Source organism: Dryobates pubescens, chromosome 5 (assembly GCF_014839835.1).
Source record: "Dryobates pubescens isolate bDryPub1 chromosome 5, bDryPub1.pri, whole genome shotgun sequence".
Taxonomy (NCBI): domain Eukaryota; kingdom Metazoa; phylum Chordata; class Aves; order Piciformes; family Picidae; genus Dryobates; species Dryobates pubescens.
In genome coordinates this window covers 20,467,331-20,484,304 of record NC_071616.1, presented here as the reverse complement: position 1 = coordinate 20,484,304, position 16,974 = coordinate 20,467,331, and the positions used below count along the sequence as shown (strand labels likewise).

Genomic DNA, 16,974 nt, shown 5'->3' with positions numbered 1-16,974 from the left:
CCTGGAACACTGCCAGGAGCAAAGAGGGTAAGACAGGCACTGTTTACAGCAGTATCCTGGTGACAGTCAGCTGTTCCCTAGGAATCACAGATCCCAGCACCTAAATTCCCCTTCAGGTCTGTGTGCTCTGCTCCTTCCCAGCTCTGCTAAGCAACCTCCCTGGCTAACATTTTAATCCAAACAGGAAAAGTAAGTGCTTTCCATGCAATAACATTTCCACAACCACTTGTTTGGACTTACTGTTTTTGATGACCAGGAGCTGCTGGGATTTTCCCAGTTACTAGTCTAGGACTGTCAGCAGTGAAGGCTACTGCACCTGGTCCCTCCCTTATGGACATTGATGTATGTACATCACTCTGAATGTTAAACATACTTCAGCTTCAGAGTTTACAAGATTTATATCCACCAGGTCATGAATCTGTGACAGCCTGCGTCCCTATGAGAACTATCAGCTTGAGATTTGCAAGTTGCCCCTGGAAATCATTCCTCTATGCTAAGGCAGGCCTCTAAAGGACATGATCTTGAGGGAGGGGTTTTAATCTTCGGTATATTGTGACACATTTGGTTTTGTAAGCAGACAGTCTCTCCTATTAGTCATTCACAGTGGATCAGTGTCAGGTATAACTGATACTGCTTAGACAACACCCAAAATTGGTACAAGTTATACTGACAAAAGCACTTTTTGCCAATAGAGATTAAGTCCCTATTGAAGAGTGAGGTTTCATGTTCCAGCTAAGTCAGGCTAATAGCTAGTTGTTGATGGATGACACATTCATGCTCCCATCAAAGTTTTCACATCATTTATCTTTGTGTTTGTATTATTTATCTTCTTCATCCCCACAGCAAGGTATTCCCTAGGCTGTCAAAATAGTAATGCAGCAAAAATAAATTAGAAGTTTTCTGTTGTTAACCTTTTCCATCAGTTCATGGTGGAGAAAGAGAAAAGCCAGTGGAGATGCAGATCAAGATATAAAGACAGGAGGAGGACCACACCTCTCCATAGATAGGTCAACTATAAGGTGAAAACTAGCCACAATCTAGAAGGATTTTGCTAGTAACAGCTGCACTAGGCCAGTGTGTACTTTGAAGAGATGAAAATACCTGACCTAAGACTTTTAGGTCAGTCAGCTCATTAAGGTAGAATTAACGTTTCCTGTGCTTTCAGCTCTTAAAGATGGCCATCATTCAATTTTTTGCAATACTTTCTAACTAGGAAACATACTCCTGAAACCAACACTGAGATACTCATGACCACACAGAAGAACTAATGGACAATACAAAGTGGGGAAAGAAAATTTTCGTAAAACAACTTGTTCCTAACTTCCTCCCATTTCCATAGCCTTTCAAACACCGTATCTTTTCTCCTCTAGACACAATCATTCAAGAGATAGCTAAGCAAAAATCTCAAATCAGTCTGAAAATTCAGTTGTTCTTCTCAAAAGTCATCTCTCTTTTTGTTTGTTTTGTTTGACAATCACATTGTGTATGTTGTGTTTCCAGTTGCTAGTGCAGGCTGCCAAGTACATATCCATGGCTTGGCAGCCAAGTTACATATTTAAGAGGATGAGAGAAGCAGATTTGGGAATGATCTCAGATCTCATCCATGGCAGCCAGGCAGCACTATAGAAATAGATTCCACATCAGGGAAAAGGGGGAGGTAGGGAACCAATGGCTCATCAACTCATTTTTATAGGGCAGGGTTGTCATCAGCCTCAGGAGAGCACCATCCCATCTTGGCTCCAGTAAAAGTCATGCCAAAAGAACTGGCAAAAGTAAAGGACATGTTGCAGATACTCAGGGCAACCCTGGTATGGAAGGTAGGAGAGACAAGTCTTCAACTGTACTAGAGTTGGGAGAAAATTAGCACTAAAAGCCCAGGTGAAAGTTGAGGAGAAACTCAGACTGAGAACTACCTACAGAGAGAGAAACTGTAAACATAAAGACTGGGTCTGAGTGATAAAGACAGCCGTCTAGGCAGGCTGGGAAAGCCTGGGAATCAGTGCATCAGGATCCCTGCTTCAGCCACTGCAAGAGTTAGAAGCTATGAAATGAGTGAGCCAAAAGATTACAAGAAGTGAAATTGAAGTGTAATGGTTGAAGAAGTTGAAGGCTACATGGCAAACTGATTTCCACATGTGCCTCAGTCACAAAATGCCAGGTAAATTGCTCCAACCTGCATTCAATCCTAATGACCAGTATTTGCACGCTCTTTTCTTTCCGGGAAACAGGCTGGCTTCATGGGAGTCTGAAATGCAAGATTCAGTATCCACAGCTGTGACTGATCCAACAGGACCTCTACTTTGAACAGCCCAAGTAGTGTATAATACTAAGTTATCTATGAAAACAGCTCTTTAGCATTTCCAGTGGAAGATCCCATAATAGACAGATGGTGTTTGGCTTTTTCTGATTTGTTTTTATCACCTCCTTTCTGTGGGAATTAACACATCTCAGGGGTGAAAATTAAATGGATAATGTTGTGAAGTGCTTATGATGCGATCGTGATAAGCTCCACAAGTAGTGGAGTATCTGGAGCTGGGAATTAATATTTAGAGCATACACTGCCATTGTGTGTGCTCACTGAGGCAGGTACACTGCAGAAGAAAAAAAAATTAAAAACCTGTTACTGCATAACTATAAACTGGGTTATGAGGCATAAGCACAAAGAAAACAAGAAATAGCCTTGCTCTGGTCATTGTATTTCTGAACAACTGACCTTGAAGCCTTAATAGGCTTCCTCTAATGTTGTTTCTTGTGGGGTGTGTGTGTCTGTGTGTGCCCAAGTAGCTGAGAACGCACAACAGTATGTATGTGTCCATTCTTTAGATATATCTAATGTTTAATTTGGATATCACACCCAGAAAATAAACACATGCATAAACCCAACAAAAATATCACTGACTCACCATCCATGCATTCACCTCTTCTCTGCCTTTTGTTTCTCCTTGCTGTTTCAAGTCTCTGTCTTCCATAGCCACCATATTAATTTCCTCCTCATTTCCCAAGGGCAGTTAAATGGTTTCTCTGGGAATATTAGACTCTGTGTGTGCACACTGCTGTTTGTATTAGACACACATGTACAGAATTCAATTTCACCGTAGCTAATACTTAGCCCATGACTACGCCATTTACCTACCAAGTACCTCTGCCTGCTCATTAAAAACAGGATTATGATATATGGATGGAACAAATAATGTCCTTAGGCATAATACTGTGAACATTGGTGTGGCTTTTCACTTCAGGTTTCTGTAAAACTGGAGCTCGTGTTTCCTTGTTTTCTGCAATTTGCAGTTTTTACATATCAAGCACTTCAGTCCCATTCACTGGATCATCCAAAGCAAAGGATGGTTTGATAGTTGCACTGTAACTACTGGAGAGATGCCATGTCCACCTCACATCCTCATCTTCTCAGGACACCAGCACCAGCCTTGCCCCAGATTCAGAGCCCTGTGGCCTGGCTACCTGCCGCAGTCTGTGGTGACTACATGCACAGAGGCAAATTGGCTAAAGGTGTTTGACAGGCAAAGGCAGAACTAGCTACTGAGTCCACACCAAAGGTCTGAGGGAAATTAGGAGGCAAGGATGGCCTAGCACTGCTTATGGGAGTGCAGGCTGCTTTTGGAAAGCCGGAAAAACCAGCTGCACATTCTTTTACTGAAATCCTCATGCAATTCCTCCCTCTGCATGGTTTTATCAGATGAGATTATTGAACATTAGCAGTTGTCAGCTATTTTCATGCAGCTAGGCATTTGCCTTGTGCTCCTCACCATCAACCTTTTGTTATTAACATGACTCTAACAGAAATGAAGAAGTATATAAAGGTACCTCATAATCACTAGGTATTTTCAAAATTTTGATTCTGTATTCTGAGGTGTTCAGAAATCTATGGAGCTTTACAAAAATGCCATGAGCTACTTTCTAACTGCTATAGAATTAGGGTAAGAAAAATAATTACTATAGAAGTACTATAGACATTAATTTCGGTGAGCTTTGAATGTAATTGTTGTAAAAAAACTTTTAGTTTTTAGTTTATTACAGAGAATTTTTAGCTTACTGGAAGTTCTAGTTATTTTCCACATGCAGTGCTGCAGATAGGACTAAGGACTCGCTTGTATCAGTTCTCTTTAACAAGGCTGCATTAGTATGTGTGCAAATATGTTGTGAATGAGGTCTGCAGCAGGAAAATAAGGAGACTGCCAAATGAGAAATAAACATGGTTTTGAAAGAAATATGTTTACATTTTTGGAGACAGCCTGGCAAGATGAAATGCTGCTTTCAACTATGATGTGATTGCAAGACTATCAGTTTGACCATGCAACAGCTTTACAGCTTTTACAGGGAGTGATAGAAAATATTTTAGGATGCTTGCCAGTGAAAAGCAAGGCAACCAAGACCCCCAAACCCCAGGGGTTTTCTATAAAGCCCTGCCTGAAATACATAGCATTGACTCTTCTGGAAGTGGGTTTCTCTTCTCAGTTTTATGCAAAATACATCTCTAACTGCTGACCTGCAATAATTTGGAGCAGCAACATTGTGAAATGCTCCAACATACAGGGTACAGGTAGTGCTAACTGCAACCCAAGCACAAGCAAGAATGACTTCACATTTCTTGGTCCAGGACGTAACAACAATCTATTCATTTTTGCGCAGGCCAACACACAAAATCTAGTTCCTGAATGGTGGAAGAAAGTTTATTCAGCAATGGAAAAAGGAATAAAAAATTCCTATACTGCTCCTGATTTTCCTGAAAAGAAAGATTACCAAAAAGGTATTGTCTCTTACAGGGAAATGTATCCCCTCTCTAAAATTCCTGGCTTGTGCTATTATTGGGACAACAAGAGGAACCAGCTTGTCTATGTCTCCACCTCACTGATGCAGGAGAGAGTAAAGGCAAGTGGGTCATGCAAGGGTGGATCAGGGTGTTTTAAATACTGCTGTTTCATATGTGGAAGTGAAATATGTTGTTGCACCTGGAAAAGCTGGCCTGCCCAACTGTATAATCACCATGCTGCTGCAAGCAAAATCTGCTCTAGAGGCAGGTCTATGCTATAAGCTTCTGCCTGCATAAATACACGGATGAGAGCAGCAGAGAGATGCGATACCTGACCCACATAGGTGTGCTAAAGAAGCTTTACTAGCACAACTTGTTTTGCTGAGGGCTAGGGAGGGGTGGTAACTTTCCTGTGATGAACAGCTACAGAACATAATTTTGCTGCCGTAAGAGCATCCACATGCTTTGCTGGTTTAATATCACAGGATTCCCATGTGCCAAGGAACAGTGTCCCTGATGAAGGCAGAGGTTACACCACCATGCACTTTCTAAAGGGACACAGTAAGGAAAACTTGTGCACAGGGCAAAGAAGGAGAAATACTTAAAATAAGTAGAGCTTACATTGCAATGCACTGACAAGACTGAAAAAGGAACTTTAAAGTGAACTATGCATGCTGAGTTAAGTGCATGCTTTTTAATGTGATGGCTTGCATTTAACACAAGGGCCAAGACTGCAAATGTGAATTGCCTGAACGGTTTTCTCTTTTCTTCCTGTTCCTCTTATGTATCTGGGGGAGACAAAATTTATGGTGTGGTCCTGAGATGCTACATCACCTTTGGCTGCATCCCACAGTGCCACAAACCTTCAAGGAGAACATCGCAAATAAATGCAGGCAGCACCCAAGGAAAAGGCTGTTCAGCCTGCAGGGCTCTACACAGTGGCTTCCGAGAGATAAAAGGAATGCTGCTGGGATATATTCATTCCTGTCTAAGATGGTATCACAAGGGCTGCAGCTTGTTTGCTACGTCCTCTGTGCAGAACTTCAAACAGACAATCTGGAGGTGGCAGGGCATGGGGCTGACTCACCCTGCCGGCTGGGTGGACACAGCCAGTCCAAGCACGTCTCGGCTTTCCAGCTCCTGAGTGGGTTGCCCTCAGACAGCTCTCCTGTCCTCAGCTCACTCCAAGGGCTCTCACATGGCACATTATTTTAGCAATACTTTCAGCTTTGTCTTTTTTGGTTCTTCCCTCTCCCCTGCAAAGCAATGGTGGGCAATTGCTGAGCGACCTGCATCACACAGGAGTGCTTTGCATTGCTCCACACCTGGCTGCACCATGAGCGAGGTGCTAAAGTGCTTAAAGGGTTTAATTTGGGTGATTAAATTCTCCAGTATTAATCCTACAGGTGTTCCCCCATATGAAGTAATCCTATTCATACAAAATCAGCAAATATAAGGATCCATCAAAAGTTAATATTGTAGTTACACAACATATAACTACTTTATAGCCTTCCTATGGGCTTGGTTCTCCAGCACAGTCCTGTTTAAGCAAAGTTCAGAAGCACAGGTCCAGAATTGTGACAGAAGGAGCTGCCTTTCAGTGAGTCAGGACAGTACAAAGGAAGAGAGACACTGAGCATGGAAGCAATGAAACTGCAGATTTTAGACAAGATTATTTTACTGCCTTTCCAAATTAATTTGAAATGTGTGACTACTCCCCAGAACTACATGTGTGTACACACCAAATACACCTATTTGCCAATGAGGAGCAGTGTTTTCCCCTCCCACATTATTTCTTAAAGAAACTGGGTGGGGGGAGGGAAATGTGGGCCCACTGGAGTCAGCTGGAATTTTCCACTAACAGGGTCTGAGTTCACTCTACAGTGAATACAATACACTGAAAATCAGCTTGAAGTTATTTTTTGTTTCATGAACTAAGGGAAACTAGTTTTGAGCCATTCCAAGTTTTCTGCCTCTCGCATTTTGGAGGGTGGTTCATGTATTTGAAAGGCTACTTTGTGTCTCGAGACTTCAAAACTTTCTCCAATCATGTAAGTCAGTAGAAGCTTCTTGTCCTTTCTGTAACCCACTCACAGTCTAGGTGTGTTCATACTAAAATATATCCCTTTCCTAGGTTTAAAAAAAAAAAAAGGCAGCATTATGCCACTGTTAATCTCTTCATGTCCTCAGCCTCTGGGGTGTTTTAACCATCTGTGTGGGTACTTCTCTTCTGTGTTCTTTTACTCCCTGCCTGCCTCAGTGCTAAAATGGGCAGAAAGCAGCAGTGGCCAAGGTGAAAGAAAGGAGAGATGACAGCACAGGCGTGTGACAAAACTACCTGCTGTGTGCATTTAGCTACTTTAGCTCTGCAATACACTTAAATAGATGTTTCAGGAAAACAACAAAAAAGATTGTGTTTAATAACTGGGAAGCGACACTGAGGAATGCATACCAAGGGCTGAGAAGTAAAGGAAACTATGTGGCAAGGGCAATCACCCATCAGTTAATAGGGGAAAAAAAAAATCATTACTCTGAATTTACAATGAGCATGGGTGCTACCTAATCTTTATTGTCACCCCATAGTAGTGGGATTTAAGTTAGGGAGAGTGCATCTAACAAAGTATTGCAGTTTGCAGCAGTAACTTTCCACTTGCAGATAATATACTGCTATTCAAAGTCATGCTTACCTATTAGTTCCTAGGGGAAAAAAAAATATTAAAAAGTCACAGTATCCTCTCATTCTTAGGGGTTACAGTCTGGAAATCAAGAAGCTGATTGCTAGAAAAATGCTGTCTACATGAAGATCAAGAGGACCCAACCTGATGATAGCCCTTCCAGATTTAACTGAAGTACTCAGCAGGTGCTGAAGCTGCTGTACTTCTCAAGTCTCACCATGATGGCGTTGCCATTTACCTACAAACTGTTCAATAAACTTGAAGTGGTTTTGCATCATTTGTGGAAACAGCTGATCAAGCTTTTTACAAGCCTCACATTCCCCCCGTGGCATCTCTAACTCCTCTCTGAGACCAATAAAAAGAAACCCACAGTGAGTGTCCCAGCAAACTTGCTGAGAGAAATCCTATGCGAACCAGCATCCCCCCCTAGTAACTAAACAAGCTTATTTTTGTCTGCCCACTCATCACAATTTTTTTTTCATAGGTTTTATTATTCTTAATATACACATCACATACAAACCTAAGGAATCGGAGTCCTGAAAGTTCTTTGGAGCCGGGAGAGCCAGCAGGGCAGCGCCTGCTTTACTGCCCAGCACACCAACACTCCTACTCACTAGCGAGCGACCAAACAAAAACAGGCGTCTGACTCCCTTCAGCTGCCCACTGCTCTGCGGTTTTTTCCCTTAAAGGACAAGCCAGTCCAAAATGTGCATGTCATCAGGCTCCTCCATTAGAGCACATTAGTTCATAGCTCCTCAGACTCTAAACACCGCACGTCTTTATGCTTTCTGAAGCAAGTGACCTGCCCTTAGAGACGGGTTTGCAGTAAAGCCAGATAAGTTTAACTGCTACGAATTTGTCTTTTCTATCAAGCCCAGCATCCCAGCACTCCAGGCTCACGGGGTGCAGTCGTTGGCACTTGTACTTCTGATCATCTTAAAAAGGGGAAAAAACCCGAACACATTCAGTAAAGTATTGAAAGCTCAGCTTGCATGCCAGCAACTCAAGAATAACTCAGCAATTTATAGAGCTAGCCACAAAGCAGTCTCTACTTTATCGAGCCCTGCCGCCTGCCAAGCAGAACTATTTTTGCCGTACTTATTTCCCCTCTGTTGCACATCCCTGACAAGCACGCAAACCTCCCCGCATTTTCACTGCCGGAGCGACTGGGCGCTGCAGCCCAAGCCACAAGTTGCAAATGAAGAGCAGATCCCTCCCCAAAACAACAGCCCAACTTCGCAAAAAATTTCCCCTCTGTTGCGCTCACACCGCCCCCAGGGCTCGGGGTCTGTGATATCCGCAACCCCTCTCCCCAGCACCCTGCAGAGGAAGACCGCTCTCCCCCCCACGCCAAGCAGCCTCGTTTCACCTCAGCCACCGCCCCGAGCCCTACCACCCCGGTGTACTACCGAGCCTGCAGCGGCTGCCTCACCCCCTTTCAGCTCAACTGCCTTTCGCTGCAGCTCAAACTGCCCCTGCAGAGCCAGGCAAACCCTCCACCCCCCTGCTGTACCTGCACAGAGAGAAGGAACATAGTTTTATGCTTTAAATAAATTTTATTTATTACCAAAATTTCCAGAAGCCAAACTTGGCATATTTCTTTAATCTTCTGTAAAGATTTTCATGCATTACTTGAAACTTGTCAACTGCAACAGTCAAGTGACTACTTTAGAAGGGACACTTGAACAGAGACAAACATCCAGAGTACAAACAGCTGTATCTGAATTAACAAAACTTGTCTATTACTAACCTTATAAAGCAGGGCGTGCCTTCCCTTTTATCAAAACCAAGCTGACAGATCTGCCTTTATACACACCCAACAGAATAAACTCTGTTATCAGCAAGAACATTCTCCTTAAACGTTAGAAAAAAAAATACACAAAGCAAAGAATGGAGTGACTGTCCACAAACCAGTCCATACTTCAGTCCTCTTTAATCTACTTCTTCGATGGTTGGGCCACCAGAGCCACCTGCCCCAGCCCCTCCGGCTCCCTGGTACAATTTTGTGACGATTGGGTTGCAGAGTTTCTCCAGCTCTTTCTGCTTATGCTCATACTCTTCCTTCTCAGCCATCTGGTTGCGATCAAGCCAAGAGACCACCTCCCGGCACTTGTCAAGCACTTTCTGCTTGTCCTGGTCACTGATCTTTCCCTTCAGTTTATCATCCTCTACTGTTTGCTTCATGTTGTAAGTGTAGGACTCAAGGGAGTTCTTGGCTGCCACTCTATCTCGGTTAGCTTCATCCTCTGCTTTGTATTTCTCTGCTTCTTGCACCATACGATCGATGTCATCTTTGCTAAGGCGGCCCTTGTCATTGGTGATGGTGATCTTGTTCTCCTTACCCGTGCTCTTGTCCACAGCACTGACATTCAGGATACCATTGGCATCAATGTCAAAAGTGACCTCGATCTGGGGGACTCCACGGGGTGCTGGGGGGATGCCTGTTAGGTCAAATTTGCCCAGTAAGTTGTTGTCCTTCGTCATGGCCCTCTCACCCTCATACACCTGGACCAGGACACTGCTCTGGTTGTCAGAGTAGGTGGTGAAGGTCTGAGTTTGTTTGGTGGGAATGGTGGTGTTGCGCTTGATGAGAGCAGTCATCACTCCACCAGCTGTCTCGATGCCCAAAGACAGAGGGGTGACATCCAACAGCAGCAAATCCTGCACATTCTCAGACTTGTCTCCCATAAGGATAGCTGCTTGCACAGCAGCACCATATGCAACAGCCTCATCAGGGTTGATGCTCTTGTTGAGCTCTTTGCCATTGAAGAAGTCCTGTAGAAGCTTTTGGATCTTGGGGATACGAGTGGAGCCACCCACCAGCACAATCTCCTGGATCTGGCCCTTGTCTAGCTTAGCATCACGCAGAGCCTTCTCCACTGGTTCCAGGGTGCCACGGAAGAGATCTGCATTGAGCTCCTCGAAGCGGGCACGTGTAATAGAGGTGTAGAAGTCAATGCCCTCAAAAAGGGAGTCAATCTCAATGCTAGCTTGTGTGGAAGAGCTGAGAGTGCGCTTTGCTCTCTCACAAGCTGTACGCAGTCGCCTCACTGCTCGCTTGTTGCCAGCAATGTCACGCTTGTGCTTACGTTTGAATTCTTCCACAAAATGGTTCACCATGCGGTTGTCAAAGTCCTCCCCACCCAGATGGGTGTCACCAGCTGTGGACTTCACCTCAAAGATGCCATCCTCGATAGTAAGGATGGACACATCAAAAGTGCCCCCTCCCAAGTCAAAGATGAGCACATTCTTCTCTCCTGCCCTGGTACCTTTCTTGTCCAAGCCATAGGCTATTGCAGCTGCTGTGGGCTCATTGATAATACGCATCACATTAAGACCAGTGATGGTACCAGCATCTTTGGTGGCCTGGCGCTGGGAGTCGTTGAAGTAAGCAGGCACTGTGATGACAGCATTCTGTACCTTGCGCCCCAAATAGGCCTCCGCAATCTCCTTCATCTTGGTAAGGACCATGGAGCTGATCTCCTCTGGGAAGAAGGTCTTCATCTCACCCTTGTACTCCACTTGCACCTTGGGTTTGCCACCCTCGTTTACCACACGGAAGGGCCAGTGCTTCATGTCAGACTGCACCGTGGGGTCATCATACTTGCGGCCGATGAGGCGTTTGGCATCGAAGATGGTGTTGGTAGGGTTCATAGCCACCTGGTTCTTGGCAGCATCTCCGATGAGGCGTTCTGTATCGGTGAAGGCGACATAGCTGGGTGTGGTGCGGTTGCCCTGATCATTGGCGATGATCTCCACCTTGCCATGCTGGAAGACACCCACACAGGAGTATGTGGTGCCCAAGTCAATGCCGATTGCCGGCCCTTTGCCAGACATGATGACAGGTTCCTCTGCTCAGCTGCTCACTAGCGTTCACCTCGCCCGCCACCCGCTTTCGCTGCTCGCCGCGGCGCACTGTGCCGGTACAGCGCCGTCGCCGGCCACTTTATAGCCGGCGCAGCCGTCTTCTGGAACCTGCCAGAACCCTGACGGCCAATCTAGACGCCCGTCTGCCTCTACTGGCCAATCGTTTCCGTGAGTCGCCGAAGAATACCCGCCCCTGACTTCTGGCCAATCAGAACCGTAGCGCCCACCCGTCAGCCCAACCCTCCGCTCTGCGCGGTGTCGAGCGAGCATCTTCCTGCTTTTTCTCGATCCGCCCCGGCTTGCAGCCTGCGCCACCGCCCTCGGCCAATCAACACTCGCGTTTAGGATTCGCCCCACCCCCACCCCGAAACGCTACCAGAAAGTTCCAGTGGACGTTGACGTAAGGCTTTGGATCGACATCAGCATTATCCAATGGAGACAAGGCAACCGGGTGAGGGGCGGGCTGAGTCTGCTGGCCTGGATGGTCCCGCCTTCTCAGCGGGCGCGGCGCTGCAGACGGGTTCCCCTTCTCCGCCCCCGCCCGGCGTGCTGGCGTGTACTCCGCGAGGGGGGCGTGCGTTGGGTGAGGAGGGGCAGGGGGTACGCGAGCGGCTCGCCTGCCGATGTTTATAATTCCGAAAAGCTCGGTCCAAGGCTGAATGTCATCTCCGAGCCAGCCGGTGGGGAATTTACCCTTATTTGGTCGCGAGGCAGCAGAAATTCAATCCTGCCCACCACACGCCCCGTATCCACCACACGCCCCGTATCCACCACACGCTCCGCTTCCCTCCCAGCTCCTCCGCTTCCCGGCGTCTGATCCGGGCAAAATAGCCGCGCAGCCGCCGCGACCCCCGGCCGGGGCCGAGGTGCTGCCGGCCTGAGAAGAACTGTCTGTAGCGCTTTCCCTCTATGGCGGAGAGAACGTCCAGCGGCGAGCAAAGGCTGAGGCAGGTTTTAGCCGTATTTTGGCTGAACTTGACAGGCTCACAGCCTTGCTGGCGCACATCCCTTCTCGAGGGCTGCTTAGGGCGGTTACTCCCCTTGCGTGGCCGCCCCGAGCAGCCGCTTGTTGTCAGTGGTGGTGGGAAGCATGCCCCGGTATCAGAAAGCAGGCGATAGCATCTGGCTTTCCCTTCCCGGGGGTGGTGGGGGAGAGGGGAAGTAGCTGGGGTTTTGGGGCGTCTGGTTCGCTGCTTGTTTCTGCATGGTGACCATTCTTGAAACGCCTCCAAATTTTTGTCTGTTGTGCTAATGTAAAATGTCACGCCTCCGTTTAGCAAAAGCTATGAAGCTATGAACTCAGAGTTAGGAAAAGTGCTTTGATGAAAATAAATTAAACATGAAAATCTGCTGTGGTTCCTCTAAATTCCTCCTTACTTTGAGACAAACATTTCAAAATATTCCAGTTCTAGTAAGGAGTGCAAATACCATGCTGAGATCTCTTTTTTTTTTCTTCAGAGGCTTAGTGAGTAGCTCCTTCTGGGTACATCCTTTAGAAGTGTGCCTAAAAGTCTGCTACCCATGGACTTTACTTGTTACGTGAGAGGACGACTAAGTACACTGTATGCTTAAAACATCTTTCGTTAATTTTATCACTTCAGTGTTATGTATTGGCAGCTCTCAGAGAAAATATCTTAGTTTTTCCCAGAATGGCTGGCATTCATGCAGTTATTACTAGTCATACACTACCTCACATTCAAATCCATCCTTGTTTCAATTAGTATGTTTCTCAAGTCCTTCTTACAAGATGAGGTTACCACTTTTGTTGTGTAGTTTGTGTGTATGTAGTTTTGAGAAGGAAGAGCCTCAGTTTCTGATAGTAAATATTATACATGCTTAAATAACTAATATTCTTTCACAAAGCCTGGTCTTTTATCACACAGGTTCTCACATAGAAGAAATCCAAAAGAAGTCAATGGAAAATTGGAACCATCATCTCTCCCTGCATCCAACAGGAGCTGCTCTGTATATACCATACGCATATTTGTTTGATGGGGAGGTTGTCGGTTTCTCTTGTAGTTGGACTGGTGACTGATTCATCACTGAACTATCTCTTCCTGTAATTCACTGCTACTTCATTCAATTGATTGTATCCCATGGAGCAGGGATAAACGCCAGAGCAAGTTGGTTGATACATTCTGTTTCAGCTGAGAAATTCATGTTATTTATTGTATTCTTGTGGGGATGGCCCTATAGAAGCACTAGTAATGTGCAAGCACCCTGTTTTGATAGCTGCCGGACAAATTCAGACCCTGTTACGTTAGAGTAAAAGGATGGTTCCTGCCTCAAAAATGTATGCATGGAAACAAGAGGTGGAGAGAACAAATGGACTAAGACAGTATTGATTAGCACAACAAGTGGTATTTGCAGTGAAATTAACTTGATGCTTCATTAAGTGTAGCTGTAATCAAACAGGCTTTATCAGATTTAGAAGTGACATTTCATTCATTTGGCCCAAAGCCTTTAGCTGTACAGCACAAAATACATCAGCTCCAGACAAAATTTGTTTCAGGTTTCCATAGCCAAAAATCTAGTACAGGCCCAATATGGTTGTGCTGATACCCAGATGTGCAGATAACCAGCTAAAGAGGTGTTTGCGTTGGCTGGATTACTGCTTGCCATAACAGCACTCCCTCAACTGTATTCATTTCTTCATTTGAATTGTTTTGCTATAGTAATTTTTAAAAAAGATCCTGGAGGAATGTATGAGCATAGCATCTTAAAGCTAGTGGTGTAAATGACACACTTGTGGCCATTCTCAGGAAGAATCAAAAGGTCTGCAGACTCAGGCTAAGAAATACTTCATTTAGCCTCTCACAGAAGTATTTCTTTCCCAGTTGAACATGCAGGAGCTGTTTTCTTCTTGTACAATGATATGGATAGGTCTGAGTTGCTTTTTAAGCTCTTGTTTCTAATCAGAAGTTCACGTGATGTTCTTGCCATCATCTCTCACCTCCTACCTAGGTCCTTAGAGAAAGTCCAGTCTAACTAGGAGGAGCAACCTCTAAAATCTCATTAGACTTATTCTCTCTCCTCAGCAGAGCTATTACAAGCCTGCTTTTTGTCAGCAGTTCTCTAAGAGTTGCAGCACAATTTGTGAACCTACTCATCCATGCAGTCATCTTCTCATATGGGAAGAGCTACATGATTGTCTTTTATGTTGCTTCATATGCAGTCATGTTATAGGTGAGCCAAACAAACTGGTTCAGAAATTAGTGAGCTTTATGGTGAGGACTTCAGCACAAGTTTCCCTTTAACCAAACCATTAGCTGTTTTAGCCGAGTCTGTAAGCCATGTTTTCCTAGTAACTTCTAGTAAAGCAAATTGGTGCCCCTGGAAATAGCAGGCTTCTTTCTGTCCATTTATTTGTGTTTAGGATCGATAACACACCCACGTCTCCTCTCTGGCAGCATTATGTAATACGCTGTAGGCTATTCTCCATTACACCACCCAGCCAGAAATGAAGCAGCAGTGAAGCAAGAGCTCAGTATCTGGAGCAGAACTGAGAACTCAACCTGTATCTTTATCTCGATAAAAGGAAGATGGTTTTTTTCCCCCCATGTTTCATAAGGCAATGTATAAAAATAGAAGTGAATACAAGGTACACTTCAATCAGACATCAGCCACTTGGATCATTAACGTTAAAATGCAGTGGTTCATTTGACAATCAGATCTTAGCCCTTAAATTCTGGTGTTCATTTCCCTAGTAAAACTGCAGGAAGTTACATAAACCAGATGGTGAGAATAAATGAATTATTTTATAATACAGAAAAGCAATTCAGATAAGTCTAAGTAACAGCTGTTCTCAGAACAAATAATACTTTGTCATAATACCTTTTCATCACTGAAATTCTTCATCTCATTTCTGTTTGTGAATACACGTTCAGTAATTTTAATTCAGACAAGAACTAACAGGTTACGAAATGACAGCAGATTCTTTATACAAGGTGCTGTTGTGCTAAAAACCCTAAATGCGTGTGTGTAGAACTATGTAACTTTTGTGTTCCTTTGTTACTATACACCTTTTTGCACACAGATGCTCCTTGTCAATTTGAAAGGCAGCCACAATACACGATCCTTCTTAAATAAGCATTACTTTGCTTTTCTGAATAACAAAGCCGAGTTCTGCAAATCAGCATAATGTGTTTTGAGCAAATTACGCAAATGCGTGATCAGTAACATGGAAATACTCAGAACAGCGGAATATAGGACACAGTAATTTAGTATTGCCAAACCAGAAGTTAAAAAAATCATGACTCAGATCTCATAAAATTACAAACCTAGTCCAAAATTAGGAGCTTAAAAAACACACGTGGCTTTATTCACCTTCTGGCTTTTTAGTGTTTAGCGTATGTTCAAATTACACTGCTAGGATTTTTCATGCACATTTGCAGAGCTTTTATATATAAATATATGTATATAAAAATAAAACAGCTGATTACACCATTTACACGATTGAAAACAGGCTGCCTCTGATTAGATTCAATAAAATCATGGAAGTTGCCAACATCGATTAAGCTAATGCTTGATGTTTCAAGGAATTATTTTATAATTAAGTGGGTTTAAAGCATATTTATTTACATAGACCTTTGACAGTTTGCTGAGGTGTGATTAAAAGATGAAGTTAGTATCACTAGTGTGAACTAGGTAAACTGGTGTGCTGTGTGCATTTTTGGTAGTCACTTTGTTACTTTCCTGTTAACTGCAGCCTCCTTTAGTTGCAGGCAGTGCCAGCTCTACTGATGGTAATACATAAAGGACTTTAGAGCGGACAGTTTACAAGCAATTATAAAATCAGATCAGAAAAGTACCTCAAGAGATCATTCGATGTCATTTTTGTCCAACCAAAATCTCCTTGTTATGGCAATTATCTGTATTCCTATCAGTTGTGGATATGAGAAAAATGTTAATCCTTTTTCCTTGCAACTGATTTTTTAATATACATGAAACTCACAATGTTTCCCTTTTACCATCCCTTCTGTGAGATGACCTAAAATCATTCTCTCAGCAAAGTTTTCTGGGTTTCTAGACATTCTTCTGGACTGCTTTCTTCTGGATTCTGTGCATTCAACTTGTATCCTACTTTCTAAGGGCCATGATCAAAACTGCAGCCATTATGAATATATGCAGTAGCGCTTCTAAAGGAGCAAATAAGACTCCAGTTTGGACATTTCGGGTTTCACCTTTATTTGTGACAGCACAATGTTGCAGACTCATTTGCAGAATTTGATCCAAAATAATACATTGATTCTTTTCAATGGAAATCAAGTAGCTGGCCTTTACTTGCAGAGCTAATGACTCCAGCTTGCACTTGTTTCTGTTAAATAATATCTTATGTTTTCAGATCATGTCTGCACCTTGGCAGGATTATTTTGAATTCTTATCTTCTAGTGTACTTGATGTTGAACTCTTCTTGGTCTTGTTTGAAGATATTAAAAGGATCCATATGGTTCAGGGGGGGTGAATAAATGAAAACAGAATTTTGTCTACATCTGCTGTGAATGGGATTAAACACCACACTGTAATTATTGGCAGTAACTGTAAAGCTGGAAAATGATGATGTCTTACATATGGGAGATTGTGTACTATAAACATAGGCTAAGGCCGATACTTCATACTCAAAGGTCAATATAATTTGAGTACTTTCTCTGATTCACTTAAATG

The 16,974-nt window shown here is 43.9% G+C and overlaps 1 protein-coding gene across 1 annotated transcript; it reads right to left on the bottom strand.

The window, feature by feature from the left end:
* Nucleotides 1-8,991: 8,991 nt before the first annotated feature.
* Nucleotides 8,992-11,490, bottom strand: HSPA2 (heat shock protein family A (Hsp70) member 2). The gene has a single exon (XM_009903564.2). The coding sequence runs from the start codon at nt 11,278-11,280 to the stop codon at nt 9,376-9,378; it is 1,905 nt and encodes a 634-aa protein (XP_009901866.1). The 5' UTR covers nt 11,281-11,490; the 3' UTR covers nt 8,992-9,375.
* Nucleotides 11,491-16,974: the final 5,484 nt, after the last annotated feature.

Coding starts and splice junctions, on each gene's coding strand:
- HSPA2 (XM_009903564.2), bottom strand. CDS start 11,280: ATGTCTGGCAAAGGGCCGGCAATCGGCATTGACTTGGGCACCACATAC.